Source organism: Neodiprion pinetum, chromosome 6 (genome assembly GCF_021155775.2).
Source record: "Neodiprion pinetum isolate iyNeoPine1 chromosome 6, iyNeoPine1.2, whole genome shotgun sequence".
NCBI classification, from domain to species: domain Eukaryota; kingdom Metazoa; phylum Arthropoda; class Insecta; order Hymenoptera; family Diprionidae; genus Neodiprion; species Neodiprion pinetum.
The window spans coordinates 10,295,765-10,319,121 of NC_060237.1; the positions used below are offsets into that span (position 1 = coordinate 10,295,765).

Sequence of the window (23,357 nt, forward strand, 5' to 3'; positions counted from 1 at the left end):
TTTCATACCGATCCAAGAACCTGACGCGATATGCTCAATGAATCCGACCAGAGATCAGCTACTGCGTGGCGTGGGGTGGCTTCACGAGATTCGACAAAAACCCGTTGTTTGTTGATAACGAATTGCTAATTAACTATTCGGCGAAGCAATGGTCCGCGACTAATTTGAACCATCAATTACAAAGGTACAGCTGGGTGTCGACCGAGGTATATTACTGTCTGAAAGAAGCCTTTTTAAAAAATGTATTTCATTAGTCGGAAAAAGTTGAAGATTTTTTCGAAGATAATTTCGGTTTGCAACATAAACTGTATGATTATACGCGTATACGGATTGTACGGATTGCAAGAGGCATTTATGGAGTCGACACAAATATTCCGATGATAGTATCGGGATTGATTATCTTCACAGAATTTCAAAGATGTAACTAAATTCCTTGATGTTACATGGTTTTCCAACTTTTAATGTAGCAACCCTATTCGAGAACGACCAATCCATACAGGATTTATCTCAAGGATTAATTACTCCTGTACAACGACTTGAGAATAGCCGAATATACGTATTTGGCGCGGGAGAAGGTTACCCGTGCGATAGCGAATGGTCTTAACGGTGAATCGGTGATCCGTGAATCCTACTTGTGCAACTGGCAGAAGGAGAATTCTGGGGGATACGGTACACGTGTAATATAAATCGGTACATGTATAACGTAGATACATAGACGGAGTAGCAGCGTTCCTAAACGATTCCGTATATAAACGCGTTGATAAATCGAAGCGTAAAGATACGTTTGAGTCACTCGATAATTTTGTACATCCATGGTGCCCCATGAACGCGGTCTTTGTACCCGGCGGAAGCATGGTTCGTCTCTGATGCGGTTCTTCTACAGTATCGAAACTAGGGGACCCGCGACTTCTTTGCGACGTCATAGCGCCCCGGCATCGTCGGACTATACCCTAAGAAACGACAAGCCGTGGCCAACGATCCTGCGGCGTGCGTTCCAAATGCAAGGGTCTAGGGCGTGGAAATCTTACACCGTCATCGCGCGGGATTCTTGCCCGCCTTTCTCCCTGCCTCCCTGCCTCCCCGTGAAGCCAGGAGTCAGTGCCTCGTACCATCGACTCAGCCACGGAATATCTACCGGATTCTGAAAACCTTCGGAGCTACGAAGAACCTTTCGGCAACGCTCGAATTCGATGCCGGGAGAAGATAATAATAAGGCTTGGGGGCTAATTGTGAGAGAAAAAAATAAGTAACGATGACGCGGTGATAAATTGGCGGAGGAAAGACGGCGGTGAACTTGATTACATGTTACGTATCGGGTCACCAAGAAAGGGGTACGATGTAAATTATTGCACGATGTTGTAATAGACGAGTGTTTCTGTTACAGGGCAGAATTTCTAGTACGGTTTGTAATACGACGTTTTGAACAACACAGATCCGAGCCTCACACCGCGATTCACAATGCATTCGCTGCTGTGTCGTATGGAGATTTTTATCGTGTGCTGTTCTCAAGTATAGTTAGGTACGGATTTGTTGAAAGTGGGATTTGAAACAGTTGTGGAGAATGCCGGTGTAAGTGAAAACAGAATTAGTAAAAATGAAAGTTTCCTCAATAGAATGCAGTGTTTTTTTGCATCTGAGTTACGGACGCAACAAAGATCAATTACTGCAGCGCAAATTAGAAGGTGTTCTTATAATGTGTATGGTGTTGCCGTTACTGCAACATCCTGTACTATACATGCAAGCACCACAGTGTTGGTTTCAAAAAGTATATAATAACAGCAATAATTCATCTTTATTGTGTCCCATGGCTGTGGTTCCTATAAATTTCCTTGGGGCAGGGTTGGTTTTGGTTGAGAACATCGTCATTCGCCAACGGGTTAATATGATTCCTCTCGGCTAGAGCGTGATGCATAGCGTAGTCGATCGTAGGAATTGAGGAAGATATTGATAGATCGGTATTAATTTCACGGAACTTTGAGCGAGCTTAATTCAACGGAACAAAAGCACCGACCGAGGCTCGCGCAGGCACGAGAAGGGAAAGTCACGGAGATCGCGGTCTGCTCCCAGAGGAATTTTGCAGCACGTATTCTGCATCGGTCCGAGAACGAAAAAGAGAAAGAGAGTGAGTGAAAGAGAGAGAGAGAGAGAGAGAGAGAGAGAGAGAGAGAGAGAGAGAGAGAGAGAGAGAGAGAGAGAGAGAGAGAGAGAGAGAGAGAGAGAGAGAGAGAGAGAGAGAGAGAGAGAGAGAGAGAGAGAGAGAGAGAGAGAGAGAGAGAGAGAGAGAGAGAAGCAAGAGGCGAAGATTCGTTCTCTAATGTAGTCAGTGGACTCGCGGGGTGTGAGGCGAGCCGAGGGTTGGCTCTTCCTGCGTCGGGTTGAGGGTGGGTTCTTCTCCTCCAGGGGACGTCCCGAAAGTGAGTAATGCTCACGACAAACGCAGCCCCCAGCGGGGGCGTTCGCGAAGATCCCCACAGATAGGGTGCTAAGCGACACACTAAGGCTAAGACAGTCGTCGGAGGGTTCCCGACTCTCGAAATCGCCGCAGCCCTCCGCTTATGTTCTTCAATTTGCCACGGTCTTTCACACGCCAAAGGGTGGAATTTCAAGGTGCTCGGATCCACCGTGAGAGTCTGTCTCGATCTTCTCTCAACGCTTCTTCGCTAGGAACGACCGGAAGGGATAATCCGTGCTGGCCGGGTAATGCCGATCTCCACTTCTCACGATCCGTATTAACCTCGTCGTCGATATTGTACACATTTCGAAGTGTGCCGGAGATGCTGAGACTCTGCGTGCCAACTTCCCCTGTAGGCGTGCGGTTCGAGCAGACGACGAAGCGGCGGGCGTCGTCGGTGGTTACTTTTCAACGTGATTCCAAAATTAGCACCGACGACCACTTGTTCGAGAGGCAACCTGTAGCGACGCGATGAGCACGCAGAGCGCGTACACGAGTCGGCTAATGCTTCCGCGGTGTCGTTTGGATATAAATAAGTGCGACATTTGTCCCTAAGAGATTTTCGGGGGTCGGACGCCGGGACGGACGAGGCGCGACGCCACATGTCGTCCTGACTTACCAGCGTCATGTGTGCGATCGAACGGACCGAGAAGGAGCGGCGAGGGAGAAGACGGAGAGCCTGAGAGCAATAAAGACAGCGCGGCAGTCCGTGTAATCTTACGGTGGTCGCGCCTTGGTTTCTGAGGTTAGCATCAACAAACAGAAGCTCGGTTGTATAACGCGCGGAAGAATACGGCGGATGTCGTTGACGAGATAGCTAAGTGCTCGACTATACTCGACTCCCTCTGTAACCCTTCGAGCTGCGTCCCAACCTCCGACGATCGCGTCCGTCACCCTCAGGCGTCGCAATTTAGACTCGATAATTCTCACCAAGATTTCACGTTCGACGAGTTCGTTAACCCCGACAGGTCACTGGGGGTAAATTTCACCCCAATCATTTTTCAAATTCCTTGTAGAGTCCCTTAGTCGTGGAAATGAGTCTCGTGGCGCCATTCTTCGTGCGAAATACTCTTTTCGACATTTTTGGCACTTTCTCCAACTTTGCGCCGATGTTTTACAATACTTAAACAATCAATTTTGGTTGGGAAAACTGACAGAACTTTTTCTGCGATCCTTGAACAATACCGAGATATTTTTTATAGATTTTTAGAACTCATTTTTTAAGCAAAATATCACGTTTGAAGCGAATTCCATCCCGTGTGACCGTTATGCGATTTTACTGAGGTGTGACCTACTAGGATTAAACATTTGGTTGAATTTGGATGAATGAATATTATTCGTCTTAACTCCGCGATTGCTTGTACGTAAATTGACCCGTAAGTGACAGACCCTCGACCGAGGAGAGGCCTGGTTACCGATAAGACCCCGGGTCCAGATATTGGCCTCTTCACTTGTCGCTCGTCCGAGGGTAAGTCGAGTGGCAACTGTTCCAATACACGCATACCTAGCTAAGTTATAAAAAAAAAACAAACAGAGGGATCGGTAAAAAGTAGGATAAAAAAACTTCCCCGTGGCAAAACATAAATACCAATTCCTGCCCATAACTTATTCACCGTTTAGGACTTGCGGAAAACGCTCGTAAATCAAAGCATTTTCAGATTTCCTTTTATCAGAAGTCGCCTACTAGGGTGCTCGCACCGGTACTGACCCTTGGTCATAAATATCGCTATTAATATTAACTTAGGAGGTTTCGCGCCCGTCAGAGCGCGCGCGTGTCTACGTGTATACGTGTGGCTGCCGCGGACCAAGAATTTTTGAATAGTAGGAAAAAAGAAGAGAAAAGTCGTGAAGGTTCTCTTATACCCACGACGAAACTCATGCATCGCGGCACATCTGGGAATTGAGACGAGCCGTGGAACTGTGGCGATCGTCGAGAAATGAATTTTCATCACGTTCTAACGCCGACGGGAAACTTCGGGACCACTGACGATCGGTCGTTCAAAACTTGAGTTCGAACTATTTTTTAACCGATCGAAAAATACCAGAGACCGATGCCGAGATGCCGGATGATCTCTGGGCCGATCGGTGAACGGTGCTCGAATTTCGAAGGTCGCGGGCTGTCGTGCGTCACGTTTTGTTCAGTTTTATTAGAATCCGTGGCACGTATCGTCGATGGGTAATTTTTGTTGGGTTATTTGTTAGTAGACGAGTTTGTTCGTTCGTTCGGTATAGGACGAGGAAGGGACAGCAGCGTGGAGGAGAGGAGAAACGGAAAGAAGGATGACGATGCACAACAGGGCGATGTGCAGCGTCTTAATTGATTTATTTCTGAGAGAGGCAGGGGACTCTTCTGCATCCCGTGAACGAGATGAGCTAGCCAAATTACACGTCCACCTTACATACCTACGGAATTGCTGGATAACGGTGCGAAGTAAGCTTGACAGACCGAAAAATTCAGTAGCCAGAGGAATAGCGATAATATCTCATTAGTTTGGCCAGTCGAGAGTTAAAGTCTAAGAAGAAAAATTTATATTTCAATCTCTTTCCCTTTCTTTTTTCTTCTTTTTTTCTTTCAATTGAAGGAACTTGTTTATTTCGATAATAAACAGAGACTGAAGAAAATTATATGGGCCGATACAGATAGAGTTTTCAGGCGCGCCTACGCATTAGAGTGATTTGATTTTAATGTCGAGGTCAACAGCCCACGTAATTGTCTCCATTACCTGCACGAGAGAGCGTGGTTACGTCCGAGACGCTCCCGGGGTCTCTATCCGGTCCAGGATAGAGTTTGGTTGATTTTTCTCAAACAAAAGAGAAACAAAATGGTAAATATTAAAGACTACATATATGCACAAGATTTGAACGGGGATTTCCCAATGGCTCGAGAGATTTATTTATTCCGTTACACCTGTGTATTATATAATTTATAACGAGTGTATGGAATCGGAAGGAGAAATTGAGTTTTCTTAACGTGGTCGCGCCGTTCAAATCTCGCGACCGTGACTAAATTATTTTCGACACGATCCTTTGCTACGTTTCACCATACCATAAGGTACGCTCACAAATACACATACTGGTGTATACAGAATGCAGGATGTTTCCAATTTTCTGTCAAGCCCGAAAAGGCTAGACTCTGATGTCTGAGGAGCGGTTCGGTGCGGCACATTTGAGAGGAACTCGGTAGCAGTATGAGATTCTTGATTGTCAGAAGGCGAGGGCGATCGGGATGAGATGGATGCTGGGACGGTGGTCAAGATGTGGACCGGCGATGGGTCGGGGACTGGAGGAGATGCGCGTCCAAGGTGGACATTCGTCACACAACATCAAAAGGGGGAAGCCGCCCGCTGTGCCCATACTAAAGTCTCGGCTCGATCAGCCATGAAGTCTCGTAGACCAAAAAAGCATCGGCCAATTTTATACATTTTTGATCAGAAAATGCATCCTCGACTCGTTACCCAACCCACGCGATACAGACTCGCTCGAAATTATGTGAAACACTACGCTGCAGGAGTCGGAGGATCTATCGGGCGATCACGAGTCAGGGTACGTCGCGCGAGATGCTCGTCATCGATCTAGTTACTTGCCAATTCGGTCTGTTTGATTTGTTTTTGTAACTCGGTAAATGAGCGCCGGAACGCCGCGCGATAATACTTTAAAAGTAAGTCGGCAGAGGCCAAGAAATTCCGGGTGTTCGTGGTTAGCCGTTTCGGAGTTGGGCTGCAAGTCATGCTCGAGGTATCCCGTTGAAGTCGTTGGAGATTTGGTGCATGGCTCGTGTCTGTCAACTGGAATTATTCGCGGTCCGCGACTTTGTGAAAATAGTATCCGTGCCTGCAGCCACTGGTGAACGTTTCACCGTTTCACCGTTTGAGTATCGCGGTGTGTTTTAACGGAATATAGAATTTTCAAGCAAGAAAGTTAGAAAAAGATCAGTTGGCCGTTGCGACGGGACGCGCGCGGTGCTCGGAGTAGACGCGGACAATTCAGCATTCCGACACATTCCTCCGGTTCACAGTTGACTGATTTTATGAAACTAGTCGAGAGCTCTGTAAGAGAGGTATATATTGACCGTTATACCGATTCCTCCGACGCTTCGCCAGCAAAACGGACGGATGCTGATCCAGTTTCGTATATGATACGCGTTACAAAAGATCATTCACGGCACTTCGTCCATTGACGCTTTTCTTACACGAAAGTCACACGCGCACACACAGACATAGTTCCGAGTCCTCGATGAATAACTGCGCATGGGTATTGGACGCAGAAGTCATTTACACCACCTCACGCGCAGAAGCGTATAGTACAATAATAAATTGAAATGATATTCCATAGTATGAAATCAGATCTGTCTACAAACACTGCAGCTAGAGTAGTTACATAAATTGTAGAAACTCCAACATATCTTGACAGCTTAGTCACACTCGGTGCAGTGTCTAGAGCAAAAACCGCCACCGAGTAAGGTAATAGGAGTGAGAAAAAAAAAACTCTTCGCACAATAACGCCTCGAGCTCAGACAGTGGTATTGTGCCTACCCACCTACCAACTGACTGACTTCACACTGTAAAGGCCAAACTGTACGGAGGCAGACCGCGTGCAGAATTATTATCATCGTAATAGGCATCTACGGATAATTGTTCTACCACCTACAACGTCCACTTACTTGGTATGGTTGTGGTATCAAACCGCGGGGAGACGAGTGGTTGGTAACTATAAACGCTAGCCTGTGGTTTCGTAGGTGGTGACAGATAGTTGCAATTTAGATTTAAGATCTGTTTCGCAGCCCTTTTGCGAGGCCAACAATGGATAAGTTACGCTCGTCGTTTTAAGATAAGACGCCGCGGCGGCGAGAAGAGAACGAACACCTAACCATTTCCCGAGGATTACTTGGAACGCCTCGAGATTAGAGCTCCGTTAATTAGACGGAAGGACCGCGTTACTATTCGAAAGCGTTGAAAGACCCCTTTAAAGTGTATCAACGATGATATCGTGGGTTAAAAGAATGACGGATCCTCCTTACCTTCAAAGTCAGAAGAGCGCCGGGATAAATTCCAAGGGATGCGAGACTCTGGTCATGTTCCGTTAGCTCGTGTTCACCCAACATCAGGTGTTGATCGTACGGACCAGCTCCACATATCTGCATCATCTGTAACGGGACACCAAGAATCTTGAATGCGAGATTTCATTTTTGAGAGCACGCGATCATCCTCTGCATTGCACGCGACACGCTTCCCCTTGACGTAATCCGCGTACAACTTTCACGCGAGATTGCGAAGCTCTTTCAACTTGCCGCGACTGATCGTGAGTGAGGAGAGGTGAAGACAGGAACGAATAAGCTCTGAGGGAAAATTTCTTAATTTTGAATATACGTGAAATAATTCGCGAGTACTCGTACCTTGCGAAGAAGAGGTTATGCAACTCAGGTGGGTTGAAACTTGTCGGATAGGGTACCGTCGTACCGTCTACTTCGGGTTAAAAGAAGGTACGGATTGACAGCACACGTGCGTGTTGAAGGATAAGAGGAGCAGTTGTGTCTCGGAGTTCGAAATTTTTACGAGCAACAGTTAAAAAACAATTTTGACTTCTAGTTGCTGGTGAACACGCACGTGAGTAATTGCTTAATTCGTGAACGCTCGTCAGTGTAACTACTTTTAAGTGTGACTTGGGGCTGTGTTGGTGTAAGCATATTCAGTTTCGTTTTACGAGCGAAACACGGCAAGAGCAGTAAGTACCTAGTGATGAGATGTGCACACAGTACGGGCGAAACTTTTAAGCTTCTTTCACACGGAACGCATCGGTGTACCTACCAGCATCATGCAAATCTGTGAGAAAACCTTGATTCGCTCGTACGGCATTGAAATGAAAAATTAGAGTACCTACTTCGTTCGTGAGATAAGTGTAACGAAACAAAAATATCTTCCTTCCAACAACGGGAAAGAAATGCACAAACATTGGTTTCAACTTCCGTCTACGAAGAGACGTGTGCGCGTCTTTAGTTCGGCTTCGAAGGAGATAAAAGTAAACCTGGGACGCAAACAAATAAATGGAGAGATAGAAGGGTAAAGAATGAAGGAAAGAAAAGGTATAGTAGAATTGCGAACTGGCGGACTGAGCAGGCGAAGGAGGAGGAAGGGAAGCATAACCCCGAAGATCCGAAGTGAAGTGAAGTGAAGCGAGGTGGAGTGGAGTGGTTGGTGGACTCCGCGAGGCCTGTTATTAGCGCAAGGTTTATGCTTCTTTGGTTTTTTGCTGTAGGCCCCGCGAGATGGTCCCGACCTCGTAATATAAATAATACTCTTAATAGTTTAAGCACACTTCGAGAGGCTCGCGTATATGCTAACCAGCCCGAACTATAATATATTTAACTACTTTTGCCTCAGTGAGCCAACCACCGGTCGGGATATAAAAATATAATGGTGCGAAGACTGCGAACTTGCCGTAAGGAAGCTGTTATCGTCAGATGGATCAAACATGCCTGGTGCCACGGAGAAGAAAGAGGAATATAACTTGGGCCTACATTTCACGCAATATTACTGCGTGCCTGTGTAGAAGGTCCCCGTCGCTGATATTTGCAAAAATTAGTCGTATGTTAACGCTTCGATTCGATGTCGTTTATGGCAGGTGAACGTGAAAAGCACTTACCATGATTTTCAACTCCTTCAGCGTTACTTCCGAGGAAACCTTCAATTCGTGAGAACCTTTGATTTTTCTCCGCGTCCTCGAGGGTCGTTGGCACTGAATCTTTGGCCTCTTGGCAGATATCTGGAGAGATATTACAGTTTTCAGAATTAGGATAAATAGAGTGAAACGGCAAACGTGAATAAACATTGTTCAACCAGCTGTCTCCTAACTATAATTACAATTAAATACAGAATGCGGATACACGGTAAAATGGTTACGGACATAATTACAGAAAATCGACCAAGAAAACCCAGCAACAAATCGGCACCGCGTATCATTATCCTTATTGCTGCAAAATTTAATCCTGTCAAACAGTTTTTAAAGCGTCGAAATACGTTTCTATTTCTTCGACGACAGTACCGAAATCTTCAGATACTTCCTTCGTTAATTTCTACTCCCTGACCACAATCACCTTGATAAATATTTGGCATTGTAGCCCAATAAGTTCCTTCTAGTGCGACACACGATCAGTTAGATTTGTTGCAGTTTCTTAGTAGTGTCCATGGCGAGGTTAGAGAGAACGGAGGAAGGCTACAGTCGTTGGTACTTAAGAGTGGTCTTGTATCCCGAAGCAGGTGTCCCAGGACGACTTGGAGTCGACGGGCACTCAGAGATGTAATAACAATTATTATTGTGAAAGAGATGGAACCAATTTCCTTATCACCCGCCATCAATCTGATGGTTCGCTCTGGTTTCTGTCTCTTCTCTGCCGTTCCTTCATTCCTATGGGTGTGCTCTCCGTTCCTCCGTTCGTCCTGCACTCCCATGACTCGACATTTTGCCATTAAAATTCATCGCACGCATCAAATATGTTTAAACACCACGGCACGCACAGAGCATTTCATTATATACATCGCTGTGAATATAGGATTCGTTATTTCATCATATATATACCCATACGGAGCAGTCTTGCCAATACAATTATCAATTCTTGCCGTCGATTTAGACTTCTTCATTTTCGTTTTCAGAAACGATTATCAGACTTCTTTCGGTTCTCAAGAACCCTGAGACTCGATGTGGCTTGACATTTCAACGACCGTATCAGGACATTATCTTCAAGGATTAATGATCTGTTTTTCTTAAGATAAAATTCGTTCAATTCATCCCTGATTAACGGTAATTCTTGATCTACACGACGATTTTCAGTCGTCAAATGAGTGCATAGCGATATGCAGTTACTTTACAACTGAATACGATTCATCAAATTCTCAGACATTGTAATGTGATCAAATTTTCATGGTACAATACCGATTACGGAATAACAAAGTCGTTCTAGACATGTGAGCTTGCCCTCGCGGTTTTCAATTAACCTTTTTAGATGAAATATCGTGTGTTCAACAAAATATTTCTTTCAATGTGGACAATCAACTTTACACGTTTCGTACTTTTAAATAGACCTACTTTATGAAAAGACCAAGTAACTTACGTTGCGCGCACACATAAAAATCAATGGTTCTAACCTAGCGTATCGAAGTCGTATCGAACGATTAGAGAGTTGGCCATGAGCAGGAATGGCAGATATACACGTATCGAGACAATATTCTGTGAATAAAGTAAACCACGATAATTCGGGTAACGAGGTACTCACCTCAGTATCGTCTTCCGTTTTCCCGTCCTCGCTATCGTCGACGCACTTGACGTATATTGTCGCCCTTTCGTATTTCAAGCTCTCCAACCGCTCCTGTTCTACCCTCGCCAGCATACAGACGGCACAGGGTTCTGAAAAATACATAAATTCTTTCCCGTTAAAATAAAAGTTTATCAGGGAATGATGAATGTACTGACAGTTAGCAAGAACCGTTAACGATAATTGCAATCAGGGAATCAATCTGTTTTATTAACTTCTCGCTGAGGGAGCAACAGGTAGGCATATTACCTACTTCTCGACAACTTTCCAAAACTCCTCTACATTCATTTATATTCATCGTTTTATCCGGTTAAAAATTCCTCAATTGACTCCCACCTATTCCCGGACCGACATTAAACGAAGCGTCGCGATGGTTTTAGGGCTTCAATGCTTTTTCGTTCGAACAAAGTAATCACCAACTATAATATTCATAGTGAAAAACAATGATTGTATGAAATACTACGTTGAGCTACTATCAAAATGCTATTTTTGCCTGGATTTAAAAAAAATATCGACGTTATAATTTTTTTTAAATGAGGGTTTTAAGACTTGTTATTAATTATACCGTTCAACATGTCGTATTTTAGTATAACAATGAACATTAACTATCGATTAATCACTCGTTGCTTTGTTGGAGATTAAAAGTTTTGTGTAGTTGAGCCATTGCTGAATTTTGAAATATTTATGATTTTATCATCGATCCGACTAATCAACATTTTCAGATAATAAACAAATGTACACTTTAGCACTTTACAAGGTTAAATATATTGATAAAGAAGTAAATAAAGAATTGAAAATTAGTGATATTTTCAATGGAACAGTCACTTCCGGTGAAATTCTCCAAAAAACTGTCTATCGGTAACTTTCGTATAAGGCATACGTGTTTTTGCTGTGAAATTTCATTTCTTTTCAGCATGGCAGTCGAGCTCTCCGGAGCGGGGTGACAAAGAGCACGATTTCCTAGGCGGTAAACGACGTAAAGTACAGTAATCACCCTCGGGGAGCCTGGCTGACCCGTTCGCACCCTCGCCAAGAGGATGGACCCTTCCCTACACCTAGTTTCGTATATCCGAGATTTCATCAGCGAAGCCTCCACCCTGAGGAGCGTTAAGGCCAGCGACGACCGCATCGACTACTCCCCGTTGCCCGGAGCTCTTATCCATGTATAATAGATTGCTTATGGTGGTGATTAATACGGTAATTAATAATATAGGGTGACCAGGGAGTAAGAAGCGACCATTGTTACCGGCTGGACACGACAAAAACCGCTTCAACTTTGGCTACGCTAGCGAGCCTCGAGTGTTACGTCATGTTCAGACAGTTTTCCAGGCGGGGGGTTGGGAAAATGGGAAATGGGGTGAAATTGGATCGCGGTTGGAAGGGGTTCGGGCTAACCTGACGCATTCGAATGTCCGCCGCCTTCTCCCGACTCCCACCTCCTCCCTCTCCTAATTACTATGCCACCCTGCGATATCGGATAGGACAACCAGATAGAGCCACCGGAATCACGCGCCTGAGAAATACGGCGAATCTAAGCTAATAAGGGGTATCCCCTGATTTTACCTTTGCCGATCTCCACCCGTCCCTGCCTTCCTCTACCGTATTCCTTTTTCCATCCTTGCATATATTAATTGCACCATACCTGTACCCGTACAATTGTAACGCTAGTTATTTGGCTTTGCAACGGACGCGAAATTGGACATATAAAACCATTTGACGATAAAGTATAACTTTGTCAGATCGTAGTGAAAATTGAAGGGACGCGAAAAGTTAAGATCAACGAAGAGTTCTCTGTAAATAAGTCTTGGTTTAGTGACAATACGGATTCTTTAAATTCTTCATTTAGGGTGCAATTCAATTGTCGTGCCGATTTTCTCCAACTTGGTGAATTGCGATTCAGAATGGTATATTCGCAATAACGAAGGAAGAAGCAATTCCGAGTACCGAAATGTTGAATTCAAGGACCACTCAATTATCACTATTTACTGTTATCGCGTCGTAACGAGATGTCTCCTGTGATAATAGTAATAAAATCGAGTTCGCCTCCTCGTGCGAAGAGGGCGAGTAGTTGACGCACTTAAATATAATATCCATTCGGCAGGAAGATAATATATCTATGTACGAGACCGCGTATGGATTTAAGGTACACGAAACGCGGTAAACGAACCGTTCCACCCCATTCGCACAACGTAAGGGTTGTATAAATGGAGCCACGGCACTTGGAAGTGTTATGCCAAGAAATGTAGCCTCGAAGGATAGACACTTGAAAATAAACAAACAGCTTCCCTCCGTCGCGGCGTCTACACGCGTCTGTTCTCGCCTGCGTTTCCATCGCCGTCTATGTCTCACTCGGGCAAAAATCGTTCTCGCATACCGTTACGCGGCTAGGCTAGTCGACGTGGGTAATCTAAACAGCGGTTATCGCCGCGCGAGGAGTTTCGCTAGGAAAACGTCGAAGGATACACACGTACAATAGGCCCGGTGCTCGACGTATTTCCCTAAAGTGCCATTGGAAGGCAGTCAAACCATAAAAGGGAAGTGCAAAAACTTTGACGGGACAAAGTTTGCCCAAAGCGTTTCGGCGGTCTTGGTTTTCATTTCAACCGTCCCGCGTCGTTCGGCAACTCCGTTATCCCGTGTGATACGTATACGTAAATGTTTCGTGTACGTACACGCCGAACAGCCGGAGGGAAATTTTCCGGCAATAAGCAAAGTAGAAACTGCAAAAGTTGAGGGAAAATTCGGACAATCTTACGGCGAACGGTTGACAATTTTTATACATAAAATGACGGGTCCGAAATTGAGCTCGAATCGATCGCGAGGGCCGAAACCATGCAATCGTCGTGCGTGGCCCCCGGAGGGACGAGTCGATGCATCCAGATTTTCACATACAATCTTAAAGACTAATTAGGTATAATAAATCAAAATGTGGACAGACACGGAGCTGAGACGGACAGACGGAGAGACAGACAGACGGACGAATGGACGGGAGAACCGCGCGACTGAGAAAATCCTCGGGAGAATTAGTGAGGGGTGTTTCGAGGGAAGAGAGAAAGAGAGAGACACGGGTAAGGGCTGGGAGGGAGAAAAAGAAGTCGCGAGGGGGGGACGAAACGGTAAAACAAAAAAGGATCGCGTCATGGGTAGACGCACGGAATTGTCTCCGAATGCCTCGAGGCTGGGATGACGAGTCCAGCTGAGTCTTAGAACGATGGTATTTTAAGTGTGTATAACTATACAAGTTGTGTATGGATCAGAAAAAGACGCTGCAGCTCCGTCGGCGAACTCTCGAGACCTAACCGAAATTTCGCATGAGACGTGAAAATTCCGGAGTAACCCCGTTAAAAGTGGCGAAACACAGTTGCGAAATACGCATCGAGAAAAATTTTCATTTTTTTAGTAACCATGCAGTCATTGACTGTGTCATTTTTTCACTATAACCAAAAAATACAGTCTTGGGTATGAAATAAAAACCACTTTTGTAACCATAACCAGAGAATCTAATTCGTCTTACTATTCTTTTTTTTATTATGATCATTCGTATGATATTTTCTTGCAACTGTTGTGACGATGTGATGTTTATGCAATAACGAATGGATGTTTGCTCGTGCCTTGTTCAATTAAAACAATCCAGTATTAAACTAAAAATAAAAAAATAGTTTGAATGTTGCAATAACCCGAAAACGTAGTATCAACACTTATCATAATCATACTAAGTATTTGCTTACGCCACCATTGTCGCGCACATTTCACTAGAATTTTCTGGTAACTATATACAACAAATGAGATTATCCTAAGTGTGGTCAAACCGTATCGCGTATTACGAGCGTATCCAGCAAGCCCGGGGCACAAATCAAACTGGCAATTCCAGCGGGGCCTGGAGAAGGCGGGGCGTAGTGTCCTTCCTGTATCACAAAACATATCTCGACAAAGGATTAATATTCGGATGGCGTTTAGATTTAGAACACAAATTTGTAGATTAGTTTCCTCTAGGAAGTGCGGTCAGGCGAGATTTAGCCTCCCTGCAGCTCTGCCACGAGAAGGTGGTGCCATCGCCGCGACGCGAAGCGAAGCGACGGTACGGAATGGGGTGGTCAGTCGGCGATATTTGTTACCGCCACAAGTGTTACGGACAAGTATCAATTTATGCATTAGCTAAGTGTACCGCTTCCATAACTTCCCTCTTGATTCTCAACAGACTTGCTAAATTGATCGGCGTAATCTTGCGCCCTCGCGACTGACGAATCAGCAATGATCTCCGTTTAGTTTAGTGTCGGACTTCGGACGATTTTTCCAAACACGAAACAAACCTCTTTAAAGGTGAGGATGAAATTCAAAAATTCGGTCAAAGCATTGCTGGGGAAAGTAAGTTTTTCAAGAAGTATCACGAACTTTACAACAATTGACGAATGCTTGTAGTATAAAGAGTGTTGTAGTGATATTAATAATTGAATTCGATGATAATTGATACCTAATTACAAAACAATTTTACACTCATTGTCGTAGTACATCGTTCGAAACCGTGACTGCTGCTCAAAATGAAACACTGCGAAAACTCTTTACAACAGTACCGATTTGCCAACTCCCTCCGATATATGATTATATGAAAATTCTTTTCAAAATTTACTTTACAAGACAATAATCAGCTCGGGAAGTAGTCTATAACTCCGTTTCTAGTACCCACTTCCTTTTCCTTTCCTCCTGAAACTTTTTTCTTCGAGTAGCGATAGTTGTTTCCACACAAAAGTGACGGCAAGGCTTGAGTTGAATTCCGTAACTTCCGTACCGTCGAAGTACAACGTACGACGGGATGAGTAACGTATCCGTGACCGGACGAGGACCACCCTCTAAGCCCACAGACTCGTTAGCAGGTCCGTATCAGTCACCAAAACGCAGCCCCTAATTTTTTGTGACGCGAGGTTAGCCCGGCTTTGGTTAAGTAAGGTTAGGTTGCCCTTAAAATAAGCCAAATTGTCTGTTTGCTCTCGACATCTCCCGTTGTCCCTAGTGAGTTCGTCCGATGTATACGCGCGACGTTGGCAATACCAATGCATGTTTAAACCGGGAAAACGTTTCCAATGGTGTCAAACGAAAACTAACTTCGCAACGTGTAACGAAAGCGTCTTACCATTCCGATCATCTCTGATATCTGGTCATAGATCTTAGACTTGACCCTTGGCAAACGTCTCCATTTTCTGACAACCGGCAATGATAGTCGGTTGTGGAGTGGAGAAAGCGTCCGAAACTCCGGGCCGTCGGACGAGAAGAGAACCTGCGGAGGAGGACGGAACGGATCCAGTTGAAGCTGACGCTTTGCAATTCAAATGGGAATGCGATAGGCCAACGCCGCATTTGACAAATACTGCAAAAAATTGGAACGCAAAGATGGACAAGACAATGGGATGTTTAAACCGGAGCAGTATTATCTTTACACAGTGTTTTAGCTCCGACGACACTTCGAGACGTACTCCTCGACCGCTCTGTCATCTCGCCTGAAAATTACCTCGAGCATCTGGGGCACAAATTTCCGGAGGATTTTCAAGCCGGGAAAAGGGATTTACGAAATAGAAATTATCACGAAACTCGGATCAAATAAATCCAATTCCAACGTTGTTCTAGGTAACGCGCACGATCATCGAATTGTTTCGTACGGCTTCCTTCCACGTTTTTATCTCGAGTTATAACCACTCGGGCAACCGATTGTTCCGACGAGTTAAGATCGGATACCCAGAAAGGGTTTAACTGCTTTCTAAGTAATAATGCAGCTAGCGCGGCGTGCCTATACCCCCATAACCTTTGATTGCTGCTGAATTTTTCCAAAGGAATGGTCGAGAGCAAGAGACAGAGGGAAAAAACGACTGGCAACAATGCGTCAACCGTAGAGTTATACTGTCTTCGATGGAAGCGCACCTGCCGTTGTTGAAATGCATGCTGAAAATATCGTTGCAATAAGTATACCGATAACAGCGCTGAGGTCGGACTTTTTTTCGTTTCTTTTCTTTTTTTTTTTTTACACAAACACCAAAATACATGCAGCAGGCATAAATCGAATGACGTAGATCGCGACGAGAGTCTTCCACTCCGAAAACCGTTAAGGCGCGTGGAATAACTTGTCTTTTGAAAGTCCCTTAAGCACGTTTTATCCTTGTTTTATCTTATTCTCTCCGCCCCATAGGCCCTTCTAACACACGAAGCGCGCACCCCAAGTCGAGCATCGGTCATCCGAACGCACCATTTAATCCCAGTCGAAAGCCACCCCCCGCTGACCGAGCTAGGAAGCCGTCAACCCCGCGAGGCAGGGGCAGAGAGAAGAGAGAGGGATTTCTCTCGGACGGGATAAGGGACCGTCGGAAAAGGCACTAATTTGCTCCTGTGAAATTGTCCTGCAACGTTTATATCTATCGCTTTCCGGCCCGGGGCTTTCCTCCCCTAAATACGCTGCAGCTTTCTTCCGTACGTTTGACTTTCGAAGTGTTCGCGGTATCGCCGCGCAGCTCAATTTAGATTAGAGAGTCCGAATGGTGACGCGGGGTGATTAGGAATGATTTGCGCCATTTTTGAAATTAATACAAAGAAATTTCGAGGTTCACATAACACCCATATTTTTCAATGAAACAAACTACTTAACCGAGGAAAGATAGAAAATTGTTTGAGAGGTAAGATCGGGCCGTTAATTGGAACTTCTGCAGAGTTTCGTAAACGAGATAAGCATTTTCTTCGTAACGATAAGGTAACGAAAGGTAAGGGGGTCTTCCTAACTAAGTTTGTATCAGCGTTAGCTGGATCTCTTGCAGGTAAGAGGATTACGTATAGACTTTGTTGTGGTATTTCAAGATCTTCGTTACTGAAATAATTATTCTAAAATGATCTTATTCCCGCTTATGCCGTAGTTGCGACGACAACGAATTTCTAGAATTCCCTTAGATGTTAACCACTTCTTAGTGAATTAGCTTTAAAACTGATTGTGAGCATTAGACGAGTCCGGGTCCCTCCGTGTTCGACTCTAGTTAAGATGAACACTAAAGCTGACTTTGATTAACGCGTCGTCGGTTACAGGTAATTGGCTTTCCTGAACTCAACAACTACGCAGAGTCACCGTAATATTTTCAAATTCCTAATCAGCACTAGAATAGAAATGTCAAAAATTATTTCTGTTCAGACTTCGGTATACGTTTCTTCAAATTCAATTATCCAAGGTTCAAACTTTGGCCGATGTATCAGCCTGTACTACACCTCATAGGCTGATTCGGTGACTGCATAGCGGAAGCTTGGATATGAGCCGGCCTGGGGCTGAAAGAAAACGTGATAAAAAAAAAAAAGAAGTCGAAGGAAATCTGTCGGGGCCACTATTGCTCGAGGCTGATATCAGGATCGAACATTAATCTTTCATTCATGGGGTGACTTCGGAGTTATGAATGAAACTTGTGCCTCCTTTTAATATATCCCTGGGCTCATTTTTGCTAACGTGAATTCGATTTTGATCGAAGACGCATGAGTTCACGTCGACGCGTTATACCTTCTGCAGAAAGACTGACCAGCCTATAACGCTCGCTACTAACCGGTGTTTGACAATAACGCGCGACTAGCCTGAAAGGGTAGCAAAAATGATAATAGGAAGACACCCACGCAAAGCAAGAGGACATATTTATCAGCACCGTCGAGACTGTCTCGTTGAATTAACTCTTCGTGTTTTGTCCTCGAAAATTACAAATGATCGGGTTATTGCGTACATTTGCTTCAACGAAAGGGTCCCACCGGCTCGATCCTTCGTTCGCTATCTGCTCTCTGGTGTACGCGGATCGTATTAACGACGCGTGGTGCATTATGCTTATTTTCACAATGGGCAGCGCAACTCACGAGCACCTGACCGACACACTGTGGGTGGATATGAGGGATGCTTTTCCCAACAGATAAGTACACCTATAATCGTCACGCGGAAGTTCCGGGTAGCTTCGAGTCTCCTGATTGCTTTTATCGTCGGTTAGCCGACGGTAAGTACGGATCTCGAGAGGTTTGGGAGAGGTGTGATATAGGAGAAGGAAGTGCAGGAGAATCGGGGGTTTACTTCCGGGTTCGCTACCGCCGACTTTATGCTTCGAGAAGTTTTTCTCTCGGTTAATTTTCAAGAGATACTTCTTAATTATAACGAGACACTTTGAAGGGAGGAACCGCCTAAATTGTCACCGTGTCTGACGAGGACTTTATGGAAATGATGCTTAATGTCTTCTGGCATTATCCTTACAGCTACGTCATCTTGTGTAGGGTACGCGGGGACCTCGCCGTGTACTTGATACATACGTACGTACATACTTAGCATGCACTTTGGTAAATGCTCGAAAGAGGAGGAGGAGAAGACGGTGGCTACGTAACAATCTAGACGAGTATTTACATAATGACACTTGAATTAGCCTGAAATTAATTGCCGATAAGATCGAAATGCCCGGAATACAAAAGTCATTAGTTATCCCGGCCGAAACCTTGCGATTAGACAAATTGATATGTTAATTTCACCCTGGGATATACTCCAACGTTCGAGTTGATATGTTAATTCCTAGCTTGGACATGTATTTCAACCATTTTTTTCTATTTTTATTTCTCAGCATTTCGCGTTTTCTTTGCGTCTCCTCAAAACATACATACATACATTTCGTTTTTACTTCTTCAAGAAGAAGCAAAGCAACTACTGCGACTTGCCGAACCTTATCGAAATCCTGAATCATTACGAGTACAAACTTAATTCCTTGCAGTGAAAGAAATCCACCATAATTTGCCCAAGATATTCTTCTACGCAACAAACGAGGATATCCGTCAAACAAAACTATACGTTGGTATATAGCCGTGTACCAACGACTGCAACGTCTGACATTCAAGAAACGCATAATTAACCTTGGACTATGTATAATGTATAATGCAAATCGTGTCAGATTTATCGACGAAACGGACCAAAATCAAGTGGCGAATATCAGAGCACCGTTCTCGATATTATTGGAAAGCGATTAGATTAATTTCTGCAAGAAGTTTTGGTGACTCATCGCGTGGAATTCGAAGCTTGCGTACAACACGAATGGCGAAAATTAGTCCATTCAACTCACCGGGGACCGAGATTATCTGGCGCTCGCTGTTCCTTCTGAGGGTGATGGCGTGATCGACCTGATAATGCTGCGTCAGTTTGACCCACTCCTCGGTATTCACGATGCTGAATCTGTAACAAAGAAAAGTTGCGTTGCAGATGCTGGATCAATCAATGGCAGGCTGCAGGTGCAGCTGACGATAAAACGCGAACGGCGATAAATGAACCGGTGGAATTCACACCCTGCGAAGGAATTCTCAATTTTCCTAGTTTACAGTTTAGATCGAGGCTAGGAACGGTTTTTGCCATACCCCGTCCTTAATTATACCGCAAATTAGAAATTTCTTGCAGACCCAGAGACGGACGCGGAGTCCTGGCTTTTTGCTCCGCAGATCGAAACCATCTGCCCGTGGAAGCGTGGATTTTAACTTTGAATTCGCTGAATTATTTCCACCAAACGAACCGGAGAAGGTTAAAAAGGTTTTTGGCACGCTGGTTGAATTCGTCGTTTGAAACAATCTGTAAGGTATACCCTACGCGAAATCCCGTAAGGCATATTCTTACTTTTCAACAGATGCGCGATCAGTTCGAGACACGGGTTAACGATACTTGTGCGCATACATAAATACGTATAAACGTATCCGAATCTCTTGTACATATATATGTTTTCATTTTGTAATTAGCTATGCGGCATTAATTTTCATTCAGCGCAATATGCCGTCGCGCGCGCGGTCTCATTTGAATTTTCCCTTGACAAAAACAGTTGACGAGCATATTGCCGCATATTTGCCTAACGGTTGAATGATGAGTGGCAAAAACTTGTTAATTTAAACATTATCGATCTCCGTTTAAATGCACTCGAGGAAAATAAAATTTACATTATGCATACCCCGATCGACGGATATTACCTATCTCTACCTTATAACCTATCTATCCTACGCTTGTAGAGATTCTCGTTTTTATAATAAATGCAAGTATTTTATGAAATTTCCTGTTCTTATAGCGTTTGCATAAAAAAAGAAAATTAACCGACGGAGGAGAGAAAATTAGTTTAACGGAATGATAAAATAATTTCTTCATACGAAAATACAGGACGTGTTTTTAGAAAATGAATTGTTTCTATTTATACGTGAAAAACGCAGCTAATATGTTTAAAAAAAAAAAAAAAAAAGAAATCTGTACGAGTTACAGAACTTTGATAGATGAAAAAAAATTGCTAACCATATAGATCCTCAAAAGTGTAGTACTTTTAAAAATTAGAACACATTTATATACCACTAGAGAAATTTAAAGTTTTTCCTGTTTCTATCGCTTGAAAAAAAGTTTGATCAAACATACAGCGAACAACTGAGTCGAGAAATTTGGCTAAAATGTGTACAGGCGAAATTCTCGGTCTATTTGCTAGTCGCGGTACGTGTCACGTTATATGTACACAATACGAAGAGAGTGAGAGGACCTTTTTCGTCCGGTAGTTATGGGTAGAAAATTCCGGATTTAAACGTGAGCGATGCGGTGAAAAAAGTTGTTCAATTAAGCATCACCGCGTGCATGGATCGAGGAAGGCGGCGGTGCAGAAACGAACCGTCCGTATTATACGATCCTTGGATAACATACAGCAGACGTACAATACGTGCACATGCATAATAAATCCGTGCGTGTATACATTCAAATATATATATATATATATATACATGCATAAACGTACAACATCATATATAGTAATATATAGGCATATGAGGGGCACGGGCGGGGAGAAATGATTTTTTAACGGTGTTCAGCGAAGTTGGCGAGACCGCGACTTGGCCTCGGCATCCTCGTCGCTATCTTAGTCCGATAGTGGACAATGGCTTGGCATAATGGTCAGGGGTTGCCCCCGAGGGCGTGCGGGTGACACCAGTGCGTATCCATCACTGGGAAGCGTTTCGTTGGGGTGGAAACTTGGTCCTTTCACTTTATAATACAGCGCGTGTGTCTCTCTCAAGAAAATCCGCGGGCATGCAAAGTGTTTCTAGTCGTTGGGTTACGGCATGGCGGCATGGCAAGGAGGGAAGAGTCAACTTCTCGGGAAAATTTCACTAGGTTCAATTTTTCTTGCTTCCTTTCCTTCTTTCGCTCTTTTGTAGAAATAAGAATACCGCGCTGTGTGTGCGTGATACGTCTGAACGAATCGTCTGGATTTGACGCTGATTGATTCGCCTAATTTTTTTTACCGTACTTAAATCGGATCTTTAGAGAGTGTGCGTAGCGTCGTGTCTATTTGTTCGAAGAAAAATTCGCAAAGAAGACTGTAGTTAATTTGTGCTGAATTATTGAAAGCTTTTAAACGCTAATGACGGGATTCCGAATGCAAGTTGGTTAAAAATTTACAAACGTACGGTCAAACATGGTGGGCGTTACTTTTTTTCGTTTTAAATGGTGCCGACTCGCATCGCACGTCAACCTCGATCAGACCGAGCCTTACTGAAATAAACCACAAACACTTACTGTTCGTTAACGCCGCTGGGATGGTAGAGGAGTCCCTTGTGCGGTTCGCAGAGTAGTACCGAGTTTTGAATTCCCGGCGGTGGCGTTCGAGCGTAGATTTCCGCGTAGCTGAAACAGTGTTACAAGAAAAATTATTTGAAGAAACATTTAATCAACGGATGGAATTTCAAAAACAAAACAAATTAGCTGCGATGGAAGATTGAAGTGTTAAAGAAGAAGGCAAAAAACATTCCCAGGAGCGACTTCTTGCACTCCACAAACCGCAGCCCAGGTCCTCAATACGTTCATTTGCCAATCACAAAAGAGCGTTGCATCGGTAGAATTATTTTTCACAGATTTACAGCTTAACATTATGTCACTTGAATAAATTTTTTTTTTGTCAACTATTTACCATCATCGAATACAAGTGTCTCATAAGTTTTCAATGATAAACTTGCGCAGTATGCATGAAATTTGTTTTTTAAATTTGCAAACTTGTAAACGTTGGAAACAATTCCAAGTTCATCACAAACAAACGTCTGCAGCTATTCTCAAGAATTTAAAAAACAACGATTGCGGACCTTCAAATCAACGGGCTCTGAAGAACTAAAAATTGATCAGGCTTACAATTAATTTTAACATCACTTGAGTTGTATAAACCGGGAAAGCAGTCGTTCCGCAGAGGATGAGAAATGCGGATATCTGATAAATATTCATCCATTCTCGGTTGTCAAGTCGCAGCTCCCTTATGAGATACCATGAAACATCTTCCGTCCCTCGTACGAGTAATTACTGGAGTACGAGTAGGATCGGGCCGTTGTCAGGTGGAGAACAATGTTTACGCATACTGGAGCCTACCGCCGGGGATATCTCTGGGGTATAATTCCGTTACGAGCGGAAAAATTTCGCGACAAAAGTTGAACAAAGCATCGAAAAAACGTAAAGGGCGGCAGGGTGGCGGAAGGGTAGGTTGTCTGTAATAAGGGGTTGCGGACGGGCTCCGTCCCCGGCTGTTCGCGTGTTTGAACAAGCCTCGTATAATTAATACCTATCTGCCTCGACAACGC

The 23,357-nt window shown here is 44.1% G+C and overlaps 1 protein-coding gene across 1 annotated transcript in view; it reads right to left on the reverse strand.

The window, feature by feature from the left end:
- The window catches only part of LOC124222186 (ubiquitin carboxyl-terminal hydrolase 48), a 60,980-nt gene that overhangs the window by 14,855 nt on the left and 22,768 nt on the right, over nucleotides 1–23,357 (reverse strand). Inside the window, exons 12-16 of the mRNA XM_046632883.2 lie at nucleotides 22,312–22,419; nucleotides 19,850–19,959; nucleotides 10,719–10,849; nucleotides 9,092–9,211; nucleotides 7,470–7,595 (exon numbers count right to left, since the gene is read on the reverse strand). Of these exons, the coding sequence (XP_046488839.1) occupies nucleotides 7,470–7,595; nucleotides 9,092–9,211; nucleotides 10,719–10,849; nucleotides 19,850–19,959; nucleotides 22,312–22,419 (595 nt within the window). The remainder of the gene's footprint in view (nucleotides 1–7,469; nucleotides 7,596–9,091; nucleotides 9,212–10,718; nucleotides 10,850–19,849; nucleotides 19,960–22,311; nucleotides 22,420–23,357) is intronic.